Source organism: Muntiacus reevesi, chromosome 3 (genome assembly GCF_963930625.1).
Source record: "Muntiacus reevesi chromosome 3, mMunRee1.1, whole genome shotgun sequence".
NCBI classification, from domain to species: Eukaryota; Metazoa; Chordata; class Mammalia; order Artiodactyla; family Cervidae; genus Muntiacus; species Muntiacus reevesi.
The window spans coordinates 226829032-226849752 of NC_089251.1; the positions used below are offsets into that span (position 1 = coordinate 226829032).

The 20721-nt window shown below is 38.1% G+C and overlaps 1 protein-coding gene across 17 annotated transcripts in view; it reads right to left on the minus strand.

The window, feature by feature from the left end:
- The window catches only part of NEB (nebulin), a 204397-nt gene that overhangs the window by 100736 nt on the left and 82940 nt on the right, over positions 1–20721 (minus strand). For all 17 annotated transcript variants that reach the window (XM_065931527.1, XM_065931542.1, XM_065931541.1 and 14 more), the window contains exons 63-75: positions 20378–20482; positions 17149–17256; positions 15218–15529; positions 12904–13107; positions 12461–12565; positions 10877–10984; positions 8786–9097; positions 8264–8467; positions 7469–7573; positions 4111–4218; positions 2678–2989; positions 1419–1622; positions 854–958 (exon numbers count right to left, since the gene is read on the minus strand). In XM_065931527.1, the coding sequence (XP_065787599.1) occupies positions 854–958; positions 1419–1622; positions 2678–2989; positions 4111–4218; positions 7469–7573; positions 8264–8467; positions 8786–9097; positions 10877–10984; positions 12461–12565; positions 12904–13107; positions 15218–15529; positions 17149–17256; positions 20378–20482 (2292 nt within the window). The remainder of the gene's footprint in view (positions 1–853; positions 959–1418; positions 1623–2677; positions 2990–4110; positions 4219–7468; positions 7574–8263; positions 8468–8785; positions 9098–10876; positions 10985–12460; positions 12566–12903; positions 13108–15217; positions 15530–17148; positions 17257–20377; positions 20483–20721) is intronic.

Consider the following 20721-nt stretch of genomic DNA (forward strand, 5'->3'; position numbering starts at 1 on the left):
GAGTTAAGTAGTAGTGTGGGTTTGTAGAAAACTATGTTTCATAGGAGCTCAAGCATTTTAAGGCACATTTTAAACTTTGATATTTTATTGATTAGCAAATCACAAAAGTTTTTAGGGAGGAATCAGTACCTGGTTGCTGAAATTCTGTTTTGCCAAACAAGCACATGTAAAAAAATCCTAACTGTTTATTATCACAATTTTAATATAAAAGAAAGGCCATCTTAATGACAAAGGAGAAAAATAAGTATGGCTATTTCTAAATTGAATATATTTGGATTTGAGAACAACTCAATGTGTTGTTCTTATTTTTTCCCATGTTTGCCATGGACTATCATCACAGACTATGATCAATCTGTAGATTAGGGTTTCAAAATCACCACTCTAATGAAAATGTTGGTTCTGAAAGAGATGCATAGGAAAACGCTTGCAAATAACATTAAATGGTAAGCAGAACACAAAGAAGAAGCAAAAGAATACACAGTATAGCAACTCACTGCGTTCTAAACCCAGTGTCGACCTGCTAATAGTTGCTGAATAAAATAATGACTTGATGACCACACGGCCCATAGGGGCGTATAAGGCTTTAGTAGTATAATCCCTTTTGGGATACTTATCCATAAGTATTTCATTCCATGATGTCATCTTCATAAAAGGCTGGTCTACTTTGTGGACCTACCACACAGCCCAAAATTGAATCAAGAAAACTATCTCTTGAATCAAAGGAGAACTATCTGTTTTAGTGACAATATTGCCTTGCAGTGCATACAATAAATCGGTTAAAACATTTCACAAAGGGAACTGTTACAGTAGTTCATTTTTGCCTTTCTCTTCAAAAGGTCAGCAGGTTACTCACATCACTGTAGTTGATTCGGTTGAGCTTGGCTAGCATGATTTCTGGTGTGTCAGGCATGACATGGATTGTTTTCTTGTCATTGTCCCAGGCTTCAGTATATAAGCGCTATAAAAAAAAAAAGATGAGAAAAATTATTTTGGAGTTCATATTTTTTTGATTATGTGCCAGTTACCTCTCCTTTGTGCAAAGTAGAAATAAAACTAATAAAGTTGCATAAATTCCTACTTTTCAAGTAGATAAATTACTATTTCCAAAAGAATTTAGCTTACTATTTCATTGACTCTGTTTTTACTGTTCCTTAGGAAAACTTTTTTTAATAGTGCTAAAAAGTATGATTGGGTTGCAGTTTTTAATACCTGTAATTGTCAAATACTTACAGCACATGGTATTTTTAACAGCTTAATATTCTGAAGTATTACTAAGTAACTATGGTGTTATAACGGGAAAATCACTTTTAAAGGTATCATAAATCCTATAGGAATCTTTAAAATGTAGTAACATGTCAGAATTTTTACTTTGTTCTATGGTAAATTCCTACACTTGATGCTGAGGAGTGAAGACTCACCTTATTCATGTTTATAGCATTGTTCTTTGCCAGCACCTGCTCCGGGGAATCAGTTATGCTGGTAAATTTCAGTGTATCTGGATGCTGGCGGTAGATGTTGTCACTCAGTATCTCTCCGGCCCGCTTGGCTCTAACTACTTCCACGGAGCCAATTGGAACCCAGCCAATGCCTTTCAACCATTCAAGGTCTGACTTATATAAATTCTGCAAATCAACCAATAAAAAACACAGTTATGATAATAATTAGTTTTTTTCAGATTCAGAGTCACAAAATGGATCATACTGTGAGAGAAACACAAAAAGACTGAAAAGGCAAAGCTGCTATCTCAATCACTCATTCATAAGCATTATTAACTACTGAGTACATTTTTTTTCCTCTAAGCATTGCTTGGCATAGAGGATTGTACTAGGAACAACAAAAGGTCTTTCTAAAAAGTAAAGACACTGTCCTGCCCTTGAGGGTATTAAAAGATTTTCACTTAAGAGCAGCGTTTCTTTAGTTTTGAAAAAGGTGTTCTAATAGCCCCCCAGAAAACCATATACTTAGACCAACACTGTGTAAGCACTGCAGTAACAAAATTTCTTGCCTTTTTTTTTTTTTTAAGGAAAAGAGGTGAAATTCAAGTATAGTCACGAGTTTCAACACACAGTAATGTTATGTTTGTAATATCATACTCTTGATATGCATTTTTATTTGAAATATAATTGACCTATATCAGTTTCAGGTATATGATATCATGATTCAATATGTGTGTATGTTGCAAAATGATCACCTCAATATGTCTAGTAAAGATCCATCACTACACATACCTACACTATTTTCCCCTCATGATGGGAAATTTTTAATAAACTCTGACCTTTATTTTCATCTTCAAAATCACAAAATATAAGGTAGGTAATGGGGTGCTATAGAGAGAATATATTAGATACTTCGTAGTTACTGGCTTTCTTTTACTCTCAATAGGGCATGCTAACTGTACTATTAGAGTGCTCAGTCACTCAGTCATGTCCAGCTCTTTGTGACTCTATAGACTGTAGCTCCTCTGCTCATGGAATGTCCCAGGCAAGAATACTGGAGTGGGTTTCCATTTCCTCCTCTAGGGGATCTTCCCGATCTAGGGAGCAAATGTGCATCTCCTCCATCTCCTGCATTAGCAAGCAGATTCTTTACCACTGCACCACCTGGGAAACCCAGTATTATTATTATTGCACCATTATTATTAACACTAGGATGCAGAAGCAGCATTGGGGATACTCACATCACTCTGGAGGTCATAAGCTTTCCGAGCATGGATGATGTCATTCTGGTCAGGCAGGCAGGTCCACTCATGCAGAGGATGTTTGTAGTCCACATCACTAACCAAAGTCTGACATTTCTTGGCCAAAACAATACCAAGCATGTCCACTGGGCTGCTGAACCTGGTCTTGTATTTTTCAAAATCTTTCTTGTACTCACGGTCACTCTGCATTTTGGCAACGTGGACGGACCACATCATCTTGGGGTCATCATGTATCGCTCGGGCACCAATATGGTGGCCCAACTGCTTACGATAAGCTTCTTTGTATTTATACTGAAAGAGAGAACCCAGTAAACGAGGAGGAAGCACCAAGGGCTGATCCCTGCTGCTCTCTCTGTGGTGAAGCTTTCCTACAAAATCCTCAGGACTTCAGGGGAGTTTCATCAAACCGGCTACTAGGATGCTCCACGTTGGGGCATGCTTTTTCTTAAAAAAGAAGATGCGGTGCTCATTTCACCTCCACAGAGTGACTCCATAGTGATTCCTTTATATTATGCTAGCAAATTATATGTTTTAACCACAAAAAAAAAAATGTGACGGAAAAGTGAACATTGAAAGAATGAGCTTCAGTTACAGTGACAAGTAGTTTCTCAGAAGTCAGTCATGCCTGCAGACCGAACTGAGAACATATTTGAGGGATGTGTTTATAATGGCTCATTTTCTTCTTTTAAGGCATTCTGCATAATAATTGGCAAGGAGTAGTTTTAAAATGGGCAATTCTTGTTGGTAATGAGCATAGTGTTTCAGTTTTGCAAGATGAAAAAGTTTTGTACAAAAGTTTTTTTACAAAAAGTTGTTGTACAACAATGTGAATATACTTATGGACGATATACTGAAAGTGGTAAATGGTTATTCAGTTTTATTATGATTTAAAAGAAAAACCTACCAAAATGGATAATTTTGCTACTCTTGGATTAATATTTAAGTTGAACAGGAACCTCACATATTCATTTTTAGGGTAAAGGAATATTGATTTTTGTGGACCCTGCAGCAAAGAAATATTTAACATTTTCGCTATTTTATGTCCTTTCTCAAGTCAAGGGGAAGAACTCAGTTAAACCTGTTTCTTTCCTGGCATCTTTGCCTTGAGTATAGCCTGAGGAGAGCTCATGAGGTTTTATGAGTAGTTCAACACATGACCACTTAATTTTGCTTAAGGTACTTACTAAGCAAGAACCAAAAGATGAGCATCAAAGGAACCACAACCCAGTGTATCTCTATGAAACTCGGACAGGTGACTGACTGTCTCAAAGCCTCAATATATTTGACTATGCAATGAAGGCAGCTGGGTGGATGATGACTACAGAGACTCCCATCTGTGTTCCAAGAGGGTGATGCCCTATGCAGGTGGCTGGGCTGTTGGTAACAGATGTAAGCACGTGATTAGCTCTTACATCACTCGCAATCTCCCGGGAGGCCTTGGCAGCCACGATAGGAATGGCGTCACTTCTTAAGTCATAACCTTCTTTCTTGGCTTCTTCCATGGCCTGGCGATAGAGGTTCTGAGGAAAGAAGTAGTAAGTTTTAGACACAGTGCTCACTTTCACTATAAAAATATATTAATATTTCCATCAAAGGAAGACTACCATTTTTTAAAATTAATTTTAATTGGAGGATAATTGCTTTTACAATATTGTGATGAAAGGAAGACTACTTTTGGATACAGAACAAAAACTAGTATGTTCAGCCTTATATAAAAAAAATATTTTTTAAAGATCTGTCTCTTCCTTTTACTTCCTACTTAGACAGTGTGCAAGTTATTTGTTGAACTTGAAATTTTACTTTCAGCAGGTTTAACTCCTTCAAATTTTACTCATTAAGTTATTAACTCTGAAATGTGCTTGAATTGCTCAGCATTTGTTCTTTTCATGAAATTACCAAAAATGTCTGTTTATTTAACTGCAAATTTGAATCAGGATCAATTTTACCAGCAGAGAATATGATATATTAACAACACTACCATCATGAGCATGTACCTGTATTCTAACAGTGCTAAACTAAGGATTATCCATTGTTTCTGAAAATCTTTGTTAATACTATTCGCTCTCTATTCATTTTGTTGATAGCTGGCAATTGCTAGCAGACAGAGGGGTAGCAGGAACCAGGGATTTATGAGCCAAAAGGACAAAACTGATGAAATTATAATGATTTCTTTATGAATTGGCAAAATACCCACTATTCAATTTCTGTGGCAAGACAGACATACACAGAAGTTAGAACATAGGTGTTCCAATGGGAACACAACTTGAGAACCACTGCATTAAATCATCTCTACCTGTAGTATTAAGTCCTCTTCACTTGTGAACCATTACAAGAATTTAATTCTTAATTAGTAATAATTTTTAAATAACGTTTAGAGTTTGAGAAGGATGTAATCGAATGTTTTTAATGTGGATTATTAATGTGTGACAATTCACATTCTCTTATGTTGCAACTTTTTACAAGGAAAAGCTAAAGTAGACAAGAATAAATTTAATATAGTTGAGATAAAATCCCAAAGGAGGGTATTTGTTCTTAAAAATTTCTAGAAATGTTTATTTTGTAACTAGAGAGTCAAATACTTTTATACTTTATATTTTTCCTTTGAACGATAAATTCTCAAGTTTGTCCTTATGTATAAGTGGGAAAAAAATGTGCTTGAATCATTTTGTGGCTTCAGGCCAAACATATTGTTCTTTCAACATTGGAAAAAGAGGCAGGGCTTCAAGGAAAACACTTTTTCCTTGTCATCAAGTCTATGTTTTAAAGAATGTCTAGTAAGTTCGAATATTCCAAGAGAACTAGAACAGGTAAATGTGAGTTTAAGAGAAAAAAAAAAGAAGATATGGTTGCTTTATTTTGTTTACTAAATGTGAAGTGAAGGTATCATTAGTAATGGGTTGAGAAGAAATTCAAGTGGGCCATTCTATAATCTTCAAAGACAGTCTTTAGGGAACTAACATAATTTTGCCATTTAAAAGAAATAAATCCAGCTGAAAATTTGAGAAGTAAAAAAGATAGCCTAATTTCCTCTCAGGAGTCTGAAAAAAAAAAAAAAGAAAGAAATCTTACTTCATCTGACCTAATTTTAACAAAAGGGAGAGGCTTAAAAGCATCGTTACTCTTTGGCTTAGAAACTAACAGCATCTGCCTGGGGTGAGGCAGAACATCTGGGAAAAGCTAATCTAACAGAGAAGCTCCCTGGCCAAGAGGAAAATTGCTCATTCAAAAATGACTGAAGTCAAGGTCAGTCACATACTTATGATCAGGCTTGTTCTTGGGCCTTTTTATAGTGCTAGACAAAAGGAAACCGACTCCTCTTCATTTTACTTGTCATGCCTCTTCTTCAGGGCTAGCTACATGATGATAGTCAAAAGTAATTAACAGGACTAATACAGTGAATGTGGTCGGGACTTGAAAATGAGTACTTAAAGTATCCAGTGTTCTCAAACTAAAGGGAACTCCACCCTCTTTTTTTTTTTTTTGAATGAAGATATACAAAAGCATGTAAGAAATCAACATTCATCTTGAATGAACCAGATAATTCTTGACCTTGATGAGAACAATTGGGTAAGAAACTGTTTCCTATTCTGCAAAGATATGTGATGACAAATTTAGTGGGGCTGGAGACAGTATGTTAAAAAATGTTTTTTTGGTTTTTTTTTTATTGTTCTCACACAGTTTTGAGATGGATGAATTTAAGAATTCTTATTTCAGTTCTTGTAAATAAACTGTGGTTATTTTGAGCATACATCAAATAAACAGGCTATTTTAAGCATAGATTAAATAAATCTAATTTTCATGGTGACTTGAGTGTAAAGGCAAGTAATTAGTATTAAGCAGTTATTGTGTGCCAGGCTCCACCCAGGGCATACTACACATACTATCCTGTCTAGCCATCATAAAAATTCTTCAATAGTCATTTTTATCTCATTTTACAGATGAGATAACTAAAGGAAAACTCACTGAGCAAAATTTGAAGCAAGTACTAACCTGATAAGCAGCAGTAATTATTTTTTAATTAAAAATCACAATATGATTTAATCATTAATAGTTGAGAGTTTTTTTTCCCCCACTCATGACATGGAGATATATTTTTATTTATCTGTTTTTTCTATTTTTTTTATTGAAGTATAGTGTGGATGTGAGAGTTGGACAATAAAGAAGGTTGAGAACTGAGGAATTGATGCTTTTGAACTGTGGTGCTGAAGAAGACTCTTAAGAGTCCTTTGGATAGCAAGGAGATCAAACCAGTCAATCCTAAAGAAAATCAACCCTGAATATTCATTGGAAGGACTGATGCTGAAACTGAAGCTCCAACACATTGGCCACCTAATGTGAAGAACTGACTCAGTGGAAAAAGACCCTAATTCTGGGAAAGATTGAAGGCAAGAGGAAAAGGGGGTGACAGAGGACAAGATGTTTGGATAGCATCACTGATAGCATCACTGACTCAACAGACATGAGTTTGTGCAAACTCTGGGAGATAGTGAAGAACAGGGAAGCCTGGGATGCAGCATTTCATGGGGTCCCAAAGAGTTGGACACGACTTAGCGACTTAACAACAACAAATAGTTGATTAAATAATACAATGCTATGTTATTTTCTTCTATAACTATTTTTGAATACAAGGATACATATATTCATGGTAGATTATAGACAAAAATAAATAGAACTAAGCTAACTGATCAATATGTGAATTAAACCCATAATTCTGACCTTTCTGCTACATCAGCAAAATCAACATGGTCAGGTTCAAATAAACAGTCTTACCTCACTATAATTTATTTTATTTTGTCTTGCCAACGTAATTTCAGGTGTATCAGGCATCATGTGGATTTGAGTCTTGTCTTTGTCCCAGGCTTCTGTGTATAAACGCTGTGAAGGATAAAAAAAGGTTAGTGAATTAGGAAAACAATGTTGGTTGTAAACAGAGGTTTCCAACTTAACGATCATGAGAAAGTTGAAAGCCAGCATCCTTACTATCTGGGCTGTGTGCTGTACACCAACATTCTTCAATCTCTTTGATATTACAACATATATATAGTCACTAAAAATAAGTGTAGGCTAAGGTATGAAAATAAAATGTGTGTGTATTTTGTTACAAGACCACCTACACTTCAATTAAATTAAAAGCAAGTATTACCCAAGCATGTATACACATCTATATGTACTGAGGTTATATCAGCAAATCCTTCCGATGATTTTGTTTATTGGCTACAGATGTACCTGTTATGCCATCTCTAGATTTCTTTTTGATAAATGTCATGAAGACTTGTACCTGACTTGTTTGTTCTATATTTATTAGGTAAGTATCAAACAAGAAAAAAAACCTTGATGTCAAACACATATAGCTAGACTTAAAACAATTTAAACACCAAACAGTTGTCCTACTCCTAACTCTATTTCACAAGAGATGTCAAGGCACAAATTTCTACATACATTTTGAGAATACCCAACCAAATCACCACACACAGGATGGCAATTGGATAAAAAAGATTTAGCTGGTCATAGATATTCTCAAGGACATACAGCCGTATTTTATTTCCCCCCAGATTGAGGGCTCACCTTGTTCATATTGATGGCATTGTTCTTGGCTAGCACCTGTTCCAGGGAATCAGGCACACTGGTGAATTTCAGCGTGTCTGGACGCTGGCGGTAGATATTGTCACTCAGTATCTCTGCAGCTCTCTTGCACTTGACCACATCCACAGACCCAATGGGGACCCAACCAATGCCTCTCAGCCACTGGAGATCTGATTTATAAATGTTCTGGTGAGATAAAACACAAAAGCAAGGATTACTGAAGCTGTTATGGCACTTGATTTCAAAAGTGAATGCAAAGGACTGAAAAATGTGGATCGGCAAACTTTATGTCTATGTCTTTTAAAATATGAAGCCAGTTGAATATAGTTCATGGTACTATGTTCTCTCTAAAAGAAAAGCAAAGCACAGTAAATTAAGGGTGGGGAGGAAAAAAGCATTCTTTTCCTGAGGGCTTTACCTATCCTAGACCATCATCTGCATATTACTATGTATTACCATCATGAGCATGGTCAACAGTGGTGTTTAATGGGTCTCAGTACTCACATCACTCTGGAGGTCATAGGCCTGCCGAGCATGGATGACATCGCTCTGGTCGGGCAGGCACGTCCACTGGTGCAGGTAGTTCTTGTAGTCTATGTCACTGACCAAGGTCTGGCACTTCTTGGCCAGCACCACCCCCAGCATGTCCACTGGGCTGCTGAACTTGGTCTTCCACTTCTCAAAGTCCTTCTTGTACTCCCGGTCACTCTGGATCTTGGCCACGTGCATGGACCACATCATCTTGGGGTCATCTTTGATGTCCCGGGCTCCAATGTGGTGGCCGAGCTGCTTGCGGTAACCATCTTTGTATTTGTACTGAAATAAAAGCAGTCATTTAAAAAAATAAAAATGAATGAAAAGGGCTAAAGGTTTTATTAATATAAAACTCTGCTATTTTAAAATTGGTAATTCTTGTAGAGAAATGCATCATCTGAATATCAACTTATCTCCTCATCCTAAACTCTGACTAGTCTTCACAGCAATACTCTAATGGGAAGCAGACCAAACGACATAGTTCTGTGGTTTGCAGATGTTAAATCTCTGGAAATAAAGGCAGCAACATTTTTCAGAAAATCAATTGGAGTTAATATGGCCTTTTTTTCTTTTTTTATCTTGGGCCAGTGAAATCATTAACCCAGAAGTTTTACACGTGATTTTGAGAATGCTACTCCTAAGTGCGCAGGAACCATTTCACCCCCAGCCCACGGCACCCCTCCCAAATGTGGCTCTGCTGACTTTCACTGAGTTACAGAACTCCCGAAACAGACTGGCTTGTGTTTCCATCCTTTCGTACCTGGTCTATTGAAGATGAAATTTGGGTGAGGTTTGTTGGGATTCCTTGAGGGGGAAAAATAGATTATATGACTACAAGAAAGTGGTTTGGTGGTGGTGGTGGTAAGAACTGACTGTGGATTATCTTCTGTCAACCTTAGGGAACATCATCACACAAATCCTAGCATATATTTACAGAAGTCTAAATTCTCCACCAAAGGCACTTCTTTCAGAGACAGCAGAAAGAGAAATCGGGCTCACTATATTATTGGTTTAGGATGTCATAAAACTCTTTTTTCATTTAAAAATAACTCAAAAGGAAGCACTAAAGGTAGTTTTTCAAAGAAAGGGTTGGCAAAAATCCAGAACAGGTTTGGGGAAAGGCAAATTTTCCTAAACCTGTCTGTACCGGATCTTTTTCTTATATTGACCCAATACATGTAAACATGTTTTTTTCCCAGCTTTTTTCCTGTCATCTTATTTCTGTGTGCTCTAAATATGCAGATGAATGCCTCATAATTATGGATGCAAACAAGTTCAACAAGCTCAGTCACTCAGTCGTGTCCATCTCTTTGCAATCCCATGGACTGCAGCATGCCAGGCTTCCCTGTCCATCACCAACTCCTGGAGCTTATTCAAACTCATGTCTACTGAGTCGGTGATGCCATTCAACCATCTCATCCTCTGTCATCCCCGTCTCCTCCCACTTTCAATCTTGCCATTGGGTCTTTTCCGATGAGTCAGTTCTCATCAGGTGGCCAAAGTATTGGAGTTTCAGCTTCAGCATCAGTCCTTCCAATGAACATCCAGGACTGATCTCCTTTAGGATGGACTGGATGGATATCCTTGCAGTCCAAAGGACTCTCAAGAGTCTTCTCCAACACCACAGTTCAAAAGCATCAGTTCTTCAGCATTCAACTTCCTTTATAGTCCAACTCTCATATCCATACACAACTATTGAAAAAACCACAGCTTTGACTAGATGGACCTTTGTCGGCAAAGTAATGTCTCTGCTTTGTAATATGCTATCTAGGTTGGTCACAGTATGAAAGGGCAAAAAGATACAAACAAATGTAGACTCAAATTCTTTTTTTTTTTTTTAACTGAAGTTTAGGATACTCGCTCTGCCTATGGGGCCTGAATACTAAAATCTTTCGGAGTTAAATTACTAAAGGACTTTACAAATGAAAGACTCCATTAGAAGCACAATAAATGTGTTTTAACGGACACCCAGAAGAACCGTGCTTCTTCTGACTTCTGATTCTGCCTTCCCACCCCATCCAGTCACGTGTATCTGTATATCCATGGAGTATTGGTACTCACATCACTGATGATGTCCCTGGAGGCCTTGGCCGCCACGATCGGGATGGCATCGCTTCTCAAGTCGTAGCCTTTCTTCTTTGCCTCTTCGTTGGCGAGTTTGTACAGAGTCTATAGGAGGAAAGTCAAAGTTAAAACAGGTTTGACAGTGAAAGATTTGACGGCAACAATCTGGAGTTTATCAAGTGACCTATCACAAAATTTAAAAAAGGAAAGTCTCTGGAAACAACTTCCTAGCGATATTGGAAAGTAAATAAATTATATTTTACCAAAAAACTCTGTAGCATAAGAAACAAATGAAATATATCAATGAGTATTAACATAGAATAATCTATTATTTGTATCATTATAGATTAATATATATATAATATGTAGGTTATATGACATATTATGTATATAAACATAGATTAATATAATTTAGTGATGTAGATTGATGGACAAAGCATCAATTTATACATACATCTTAAGTGAAAAGAAACCTGTAGGACAATATGTTTAATATTACTCATTTGATAAAAAATAACATTTATATACTCTTATTCATTTGTTATTAAAAATTTTTGATAATCATGTGATATTTTATAATATTTAAGAAACAAATGAGGAAACAATCAAAGCACAACTTAAAGTTAACTTGAGTATGATCACAACTTTAAGTTTCTAACTTTTGGCTGCCTCATATTAGTAAAACATGCACCTATAAAATTGCATTTTACTTTAAAAAATAGTAATCAGCCTCATCAATGGACAGTACTTTTTTCTCATGCCTAAGGTTCTCTTTCAATGAAAGGAGCTTGACTATTTCATTTCTGGCCTGGAGAGCTGCAGCGACTTCCTGATGTGTCCAGCTGGTGAGGAAGGGACAGCAGGGCAGGCCCAGCTCAACTCTGACCTGCTCCCTTAAGGAAAATATGCCCAGTGCCCTCCTCTGCATAGCTCTTGCTCTAAGCAGGACTCACCCCCAAGGGAAGTGGAACTGACTCTCCTGCTCAGCATAGCCAATACCTGAATGGGGAACCTAAATCTGGGGTTCACTTACCAAGTTCATTTGGCTCTCATACAAACGTGTCCTTGAACCTAACTTTAGTAATAAAAGATGTGAGATTTTGACTTCTAGTTTCATTGCTTTGCTTTCCTTCTCAATTCCACTCAGGATCCAGGTGGGAAAGGGGTACATATTACTAGAGGCCCCCTTGGTTGGGTTGCCAGATTTAACAAACAGGAAGATAGCATGCCCAGCTGAACTTGAATGTCAAATAAACAGCAAATAATGTTTTCATATAAATAATAAATCAGTATTACATCTGGTCATACTACCCCTTGGAAATGCCAAAAATACTCTGCAGTTGCACTGACTCACACCAGTGAAGACCATAAATGGAAAAGATAATGTGACTTCGGTTTGCTCCTGGAATCCTATAGCATATGATGTTCAACTAGAGATGAAAGGTTGGATGGGCTGAGTGTTCATGTCACAGAGCTATACCCGCCAGGACAGCTGAGATCCAAGATTCTTCATAAAAGTAAGAGTAGAAAACAAACTACAATGACAACCACAAGTAAGGCCCCACACGGTTTTGCCCCTACCTCACTGTAGTTGAGTTTGTTCTGCCTTGCCAGCATGATCTCCGGGGTATCAGGCATTATATGAACTTGAGTCTTGTCTTTGTCCCAGGCCTCTGTGTATAAGCGCTATCAAAGAATATGTTGATAGGAAAGAAAGAACATGTTGATAGAAGACCATTTGAAACAGAATTACAAAAAGTCAATTAAAGCAGGAATGTTGTTGAACTAATTAGGAAAAAAAGAATCAGACTAAGATATAGAATATTCAACTGAGGTTTGAGTCTTAATGATGGTTATCAGGGTCACAACTGAGGATAACAGAAATTACATAGAGGATTTCAAGTATGTCATTTAGGAGGTAAACATGACCCCACACTTGCATGGACAATTTTAACTCCACTAGTGATTAACGTCTCAGAACCTCTTTTTGCATCTTGGAGAAGCTTGAGGCAGCTGGAGCTCACCTTGTTCATGTTGATGGCGTTGTTCTTGGCCAGCACCTGTTCCAGGGAATCAGGCACACTGGTGAATTTCAGCGTATCTGGAGGCTGGCGGTAGATGTTATCACTCAGTATCTCTGCAGCTCTTTTACACTTCACCACTTCCAGAGACCCAATGGGGACCCAGCCAATGCCCTTCAGCCACTGGAGATCGGACTTGTAAACATTCTGTGAGGAGGAAAAAGGTAGGAACCCTTTAGCAAGACTGAAAAATTTAGGGTCAACGTGCAAATAGAATCAATAATAAAAGTACAATTCTGGTGGTTGCTTTTATAGAAAGCAGGCTCGTTGTATTAGGCAGACCAGCAGAGGAAGTATGTTCAAAAACGACCCAGAAAAGTAACAAAAAATGATCAAATATTTCAGGTTAGGACAGGAGTAATTGAAATGAGTATCTTCTGTCAGCCAGTTCAGTGGGTGTTCACTCTGTGACAACAGGAAAAGAAGCTAACCCAGAGAAAGAGAAACCGCGGAGACATCCAGCTACAGGCTTTCAGTAAATAAATGTTAGGTCTAGTCAAATGAAACACTCTGCAGCTATTAAAAGCCATATTTTAAAGAATATCAATGACTTGTAGAAACATCATTAATATGATGCTAACAAAAAAATAGCACAGAAAACAAAATGTGTACTACATGAGCAGGAGAGGACTTTTACAGTGGTTGGATTATTATTGCCTTCTATGTGTTTTTTCTTATACTTCAAAAATATCTCTAATGCTCTTTTTTCTAAGCAACAAGAAAAGAAGTTAAAATATAATGACAGGACATCCCTGGAGATGGTTAAGACAGTGCTCCCAATATGTAGGGGGCGTGGGTTCAATCCCTGCTCAGAGAACTAAGGTTCCACATGTGACCAGAAAACAAAACAGAACAATAATGACAGAGAATCTCTGAAGCCCAGAGGCAGACCTTTGGCTATTTTAACACTGGTCAAGATTCAGGACCAAAAAATGATCATCTTATTGGTCTGCAACCTGGCTCTTCACCAAATTCTCAGGATGGGAAGCGTGGACTCCTTTCCAGAATTGTTTTTCCATGTCTTTTTTTTTTTTTCCATGTCTTTATTTGACACTTTAAGTAATTTTTTCTGCTAAAGACTTTCATGTCCTTAGTAGGTATTCATAACTACTTCACAGTGGTGGAATTGGACCTTGCCCAGCTCATTTGAAGGATTTTTACCTGGAACGGCATTCTAAGTAGAACATACACGTGGCTCTTTCACTGTCTAGACTAAAAGCCTGTTGGAATTGCTTTATGCTGAGTAGTTACTACCCCTTAAATAACAGCAAGAATGAAAACAATAACATTTTACATTATTGGATTGCTTAACTTTCATATGCTTCCCACATTGTTAAGACTATATCACTATGAGAAGGAGGGGACCTCAAAAGGGCACCTGACAAATGCAGCCAAGTGGTCTGTCAATGCAGTCACTCCACGGGTGACGGTAACTGTTTTTAACTACCTTCCTTGTACAGGCAAAGCCTTCTTTGTAAAACACAGGGCCCTGCATCTTGTGGAAGGCTACAGAACAGATGTGAAAGTTGCCACAGGTAGGCCACACAATTTCTAGGAACAACCATTTAATGACTAATTATTGTTAATTCATGTTATTAACATGAATTAACATGAATTAATTAACATTAATTCATGACTTCTTCAAAGTCATCTAATGCTTAATAATTCCTTCAAACATCTATAAAATATATGCTGCAAAAAATGCGCTTCTCACATCCAGAGATGTGCCTCTGCTTCGAATAGGTACTAGGTTCTGTCATTACCTTGTGACTGCTCCACAAAGAGAGCCCTGCTGAGAAGAGAAAGTGCCAGGGGAATGACCCAATAGCATCCAGACTCAGTGACTTCTCTTATTTCATAAGAATAACAATGAATCTTGCAGCAGTATTCTACTAATGAAAAACTTGTTTTCCAAGGAAGCTAAAAACAAATTTTTGAGTAATTTTTTAAAAAACAAAAATGTGTTCTTTCCCCCTTAAAAGAATACAATAAAAGGTCTCCCTGTGGTAGACCTGGAATTGCAACACTGCTTAATTCCAGTTTTATTTTTATAAGACCAAGTCCGGTCGGTAAACTTCACTTCCTTATAAAATCTAGTGTATCCACAATTAAACAGTAAAACTATTCTCTGATTCACATCTCATTCACTAAACAAGACATCCTAGCTTGAGTAGCCCAGTGAGTTGTTTACAAAGGATAGCTTTCTTATGGTTCAAGTTCCTTCTGCACACGGCTCTGTTACAGACACTGTACTCACGTCACTCTGGAGGTCATAGGCCTGCCGAGCATGGATGACATCGCTCTGGTCGGGCAGGCACGTCCACTGGTGCAGGTAGTTCTTGTAGTCTATGTCACTGACCAAGGTCTGGCACTTCTTGGCCAGCACCACCCCCAGCATGTCCACTGGGCTGCTGAACTTGGTCTTCCACTTCTCAAAGTCCTTCTTGTACTCCCGGTCACTCTGGATCTTGGCCACGTGCATGGACCACATCATCTTGGGGTCATCTTTGATGTCCCGGGCTCCAATGTGGTGGCCGAGCTGCTTGCGGTAACCATCTTTGTATTTGTACTGAAATGAAAATGCACAAATCAGATTTTCATTAGAAGCCTTTAGAGGTCACAAGTCTGTACAAATCATCTTGCTTATATCACAGTTGTAAGCTGACTTTTGCTAATAAGCAGTAACTCAAAGCAGTAGCCTACCTTTCCTCTAGAAGCTTATAGTAGGAATAAAATAGATGGAATTTATATGATTGTAGTGTATACCCCAAATCACCTACAGCCTAGTAATAATGAATAGTTCCAGAGGTAGGACGTGCACCCAGTGGAGAGGCCATTTGGACCAAGGAACTTGGAGAAATGGGTTAGACACTAAAAGCATATCAGAAAAGAGATGCGCTCAGCGACAAGATGGGTTTAATAAGTAGTAAAATGATTGTCTGGTTTCTGTGAGGATAAAGTCAAAGTCAAGGGTTACCTGCAGCAGCAACAGAAAAGAATTTAACATTTCATAATGGATTCAGACATTCAGTGATGGTGGCAAATTTGGCATCATTTTGCAGACTGATTCAACTAAGGGAGCTGATGTAGCAACCCAGCTGGTTAGAGCACATTCCTAATAAAGTTATAGGTTCTCATCTCTCATGGACCAACAGTGTTTTTATTATTCCATGGCCAATGACATCGTCCTAGAATCCAAGTTAATTATACAAAATACATGTTTCTAGTCACAAAATTAACTGAGTGAGAAAGTATAAATGAGTCAGTAGAGGCAATATAGTACAGTGGGAAGGAATGAGATGGACTAGAGTTTCAACTCTACCACCGACTAAAAGTTTGATTTTAGACAAGTTGCTTAAGTAATCCACAAAACAGGGATAATCACAACACTTACATCCTAGGGTAATTATGAAAAATAAGTGACATAATGCATGTAATACTCTTAGCACAGATTTCTCAGTGCTTTTGGTTATTATTATTTTGGTATCTATTATTATTTGTATTAATCCACTTGTAGGAAAGGCCCAACGTATGTAAACTAAAGTGAGTCACTAATATGATCTTCCTACATAAAACACAGTGTATTATCATATTCCCAAATAGTGGGCCTTGAATTTTAGAGCAGTGGTCTGTTCTCCAAGAATCCCCTGAGGTACCAGGGAAGGATGATGGTTTTATCCTGTAAGGTACAAGCCACAAGCCAGGTGCTGGTGTTAAGGGTGCAAGCTTGGGCTAGTCTGGTACTGATCGACTGTCTTCTCATGGTCGTATAAGGGTGAATTATAATGATAAGTGTCATATGTATTTTTTGAGTTAAAATGCTATATAAAGTCAGGCCATGATTCTCACTGGGAGAACTTAAGTTTATGAGTCACTCTTTCCATCAGCACTGCAACAATATATAAGTACCTCCAAGCCTGCAGCTACACTCTAACAGATTCCACATGAACGGACCTTTCTCTGTTCTTGGTGGATCAGCTTTCACTGTAGCTACTGTGTCTTAACAGTTATAAAAGTTTAATAAACATTCAATTTTTCATTTCCCTCAAAGTTAGATTTTAGAAAAATCCTACACAAATACATCAGGCTTTATTTCCAAAGGGCCAGGAAAGTTCTTTTCAAAGATTTTGTTCAGTGAAAATGTCCCTTCAGGCTGACCACATACTTGCAGTAAAACTGACAACTCACATCACTGATGATGTCCCTGGAGGCCTTGGCTGCCACAATTGGGATGGCATCGCTTCGCAAGTCATAGCCTTTCTTCTTTGCCTCTTCATGAGCGAGTTTGTACAGACTCTAAATTTGAGCAGGAAAAAAAAATCAGTTAGATGTTGACATTCATATCCAAATATTAACAGAGAACTAAAACAATTCACTAAGTTCTACACAGGTAGGTGCCTGAAATCATCTCACTGTTGAGAGTCCTATGCTTTGTGATTTTTTTTGCAAAGTTGAGTCTTAAAAATGATACCTATATGGCACATGGGACCTTTGTTTTTCATTTTTAAAGTTATGTTACATTAACTATATATAGAAGTATTATTCCTTGTTTCAAAATTTTGAGTTTTAACAATGATTCAGTTTTAGAAAGCCAAAACAAATGGGTCTTGGTGGCAAAAGTGGACAGGAGGAAAACTAATTCAATCAAGATTTATTCTGCACCAACTCCGTGCTGTGGCAGGGCTTGGTACTTGAGAGCCAAAGATGAATATGACCTCTCTCACTTTCAAGGTTGCCGGAGAACTGATGGAAAGACTGATGTGGAACAAGCTGCCAAGAAGTCAAACTACAAATGGTGCTTTAGGCATATTATTAGAACAAACTCCAGGAAGGAGAAATTGGTTCCGAATTCAAAGATCAGGAAGTTTTCTGCAGAGGGAGTAATCTTTGCATTGGACCTTGATAAATATGGTTTCAATAGACTGAGAGCGGTCAAGGGCACAGGGACTATTATGAATCAAAGTACGGGGGATGTCAAAGGAGGTGGGGGCAGCGCCAGGCGGAGGAAATGTCCACACAGGACTGAAAAAAGTCAGGAGTTGGGATGTGAAGGCCTGGTGATAAGTTTGTGCTTAACTCTATACGAAATGGGAAACCCACAACAATATTTGAGGGAGAATGACATCGTCAAATTTGCATTTTATCTTTCTGTCCTAAATGAGAAAGAAACACAACAGAATTGAACTAAGCTAATAGAGAAAAGTCGGAGAAAGCAGACCAGGCAGGTGAGGCCCTCAGTTCAGGGCATTCGTCCTGGGCCTCTTGAACCAACCGCAACATACAGCAGCTCTGAGCTTTTGCAGTAAAGACAGAGCTGACAATTCCAAAAGTGCTGAGTGCCTAGTTTCAGGGGCCCTTTGCCTCTTAAAACACTTGTTCATACAGAATGTACTTTCCTGTAGCATTATGGGACCTATACTGCAAGTTGAGTTGAAAACTCACTTCTTTTTGGGAGTGGCACTTGATGTTTTTAGTTTGGGATGACAATTTAGAGTTAGTTATGTAAGCATTAAAAATATAGTTTGTACCCCCCCAAAATAAAATGACTTAAGTTGCTGACAAATTAATTTAAATTCTCTCAGTTATATTCTGCAGAAGAGGAATACATGTTAAAACAGGCTGTCAAAGAAAGAATATTTTCCTGGCAAGTAGCACAAAGCTGGGAGAAAGAACTAATACATCAGTGGCAGACTCTTAGATTCACAAAAGTCTCCATAGGCTTAAATCAATAGGCTCATTCTAAGAAGAAAAAATTGCCGAGATATAAATGTAAGTCAGAACTGAAATGTAAGTTGCCAAATGGATAAATACGAGATAGAGGAAGTCGAGTTTAAGCCCATGTAAGTTGTGTTAGGGTTTTGGTTGACCCCAAGTCCCATGTGCACTAGCAGTGACATAGTCGCCAAGGACTCCTAAGGCACAGGGTGAAGAAATGGAGGGCGAACGTCCGGAAGAGGAAATGCAAAGTCAACGGTAATCAAAATTAGTCATTCCTCAGCTACAGGGCTGTGTTCGGTTCTAAGAGTCACATTCTAGCAGGCATGTCAGGTGAGGAATGTCCAGGAACTTATAACAACTCTGAGAAGAGTACTATTATAATGTTAAACCCACTTTCCAGGTGGAAAAACCGAGGGACAGTGGGGATGTTTAGATTAGAAAGAGAACATGGGGTGAGTTGGTGGGGAGGCACACAGCAGCAACCCCACCTCTGTGGGGCGGTCACAGACTATGGTCTTAGAGGATTAGGTGGGTCTGCAGAGAGAAACCATTGACCCAATACATGAGAAGCATTTTGCAAAGGAACTGCCGGAACAAATGGGTTGATTTTTGAGGTAAGCATCCCGTCACTGAGAACACTTAAGCTAAGGCAGGATAACGGCTTATTGGGCGAGGACTCCTGCCCTAGAGCAGAGGCTGACCTCTCAGCCTAAACATCTGTGGTTCTAATTAAGAGAGTAGCATTGACACATATACACTTTTTGTTACCACGTGTAAAAATAGCTAGCTAGTGGGAAGCTGCTGCATAACACAGGGAGCTCAGCTCATGCTCTGCAATGACCTAGACAGGTGGGGAGGTGGTGGTGGGAGGGAGGTTCAAGGAGGGGGGATATATGTACACACATAGCTGATCCACTTTGTGGTACAGCAGAAACTAATACAACGCTATAAAGCAATTATACTTCAATTAAGAAAAATCTGTGGTTCTGATATGGGGAGGCTCTATGCTCACAGAAAACAAATAGGAAATGGGCTTGCTAATGTGTATATTGATAGGTCTCCTCTGTCTCTCAGTTATTTGATTGTACTGTGATTTTAATCCTTGACTTAAACCTTATAAAAATTGTAAATTTTGACCCTAAACTATAATTTAGGAAAAATAAAGCATGTGTGGAAAATAGGTTTAGCACAGCTATGTAACATATGTGCTATGTGCCAAGTCACTTCAGTCGTGTCTGACTCTTTGCGAATCCATGGACTGTAGCCTGCCAGGCTCCTCTGTCCATAGGACTCTCCAGGCAAGAATACTTGTGTGGGTTGCCATTCCCTCCTCCAGGGAATCTTCCTGACCCAGGGATCGAACCTGCATCTCTTATGTCTCCTGATAAGGAAGAGATAAATGTATTTTGGTATATTGCCAATTTCCTAACTTAAATGAATAAAAGAAGAAAGTCTAGTTAATCTTCTGGTTACTGCTTTAATTATCAGTTCTTAAAATTTACACTACCTAAATAGTAATATGTGTTACTTCATGATTGATGCTTAGGATGGTAATTGAGAAATGCAAGAGTTGGTACTCACATGGAGCAAGAAATGGCATTCTTTACAAATTGGTCATTTAGTATTACATCACCATGGAACAGATTAATTGAAATATGAAACATCATGCAAATGTCATAGAATTAGCATCTGCTCCCACCTCACTGTAGTTGATTTTGTTCATTCTTGCCAACGTAATTTCTGGTGTGTCTGGCATGATGTGGACCTGGGTCTTGTCTTTGTCCCAGGCTTCTGTGTACAGACGCTAGCAAGGAAAATACAAAATGTCATCAGGAAAATAATTCAGTGTATATTTCATAGAAATTTCAGGGCCATAAGAACTTTAGAAACAAAGATAACAAGAGGTTATGCATTTTATACACATTATGTATTTTATACATATCTTCAAGTAATCAGTTCAGAGTAGAACAGATATGTATGAGTGTCTTCTGATACTCAGAATTCTATGTTAACAAAAGGAAACTTAGAATATCTTATGCAGAG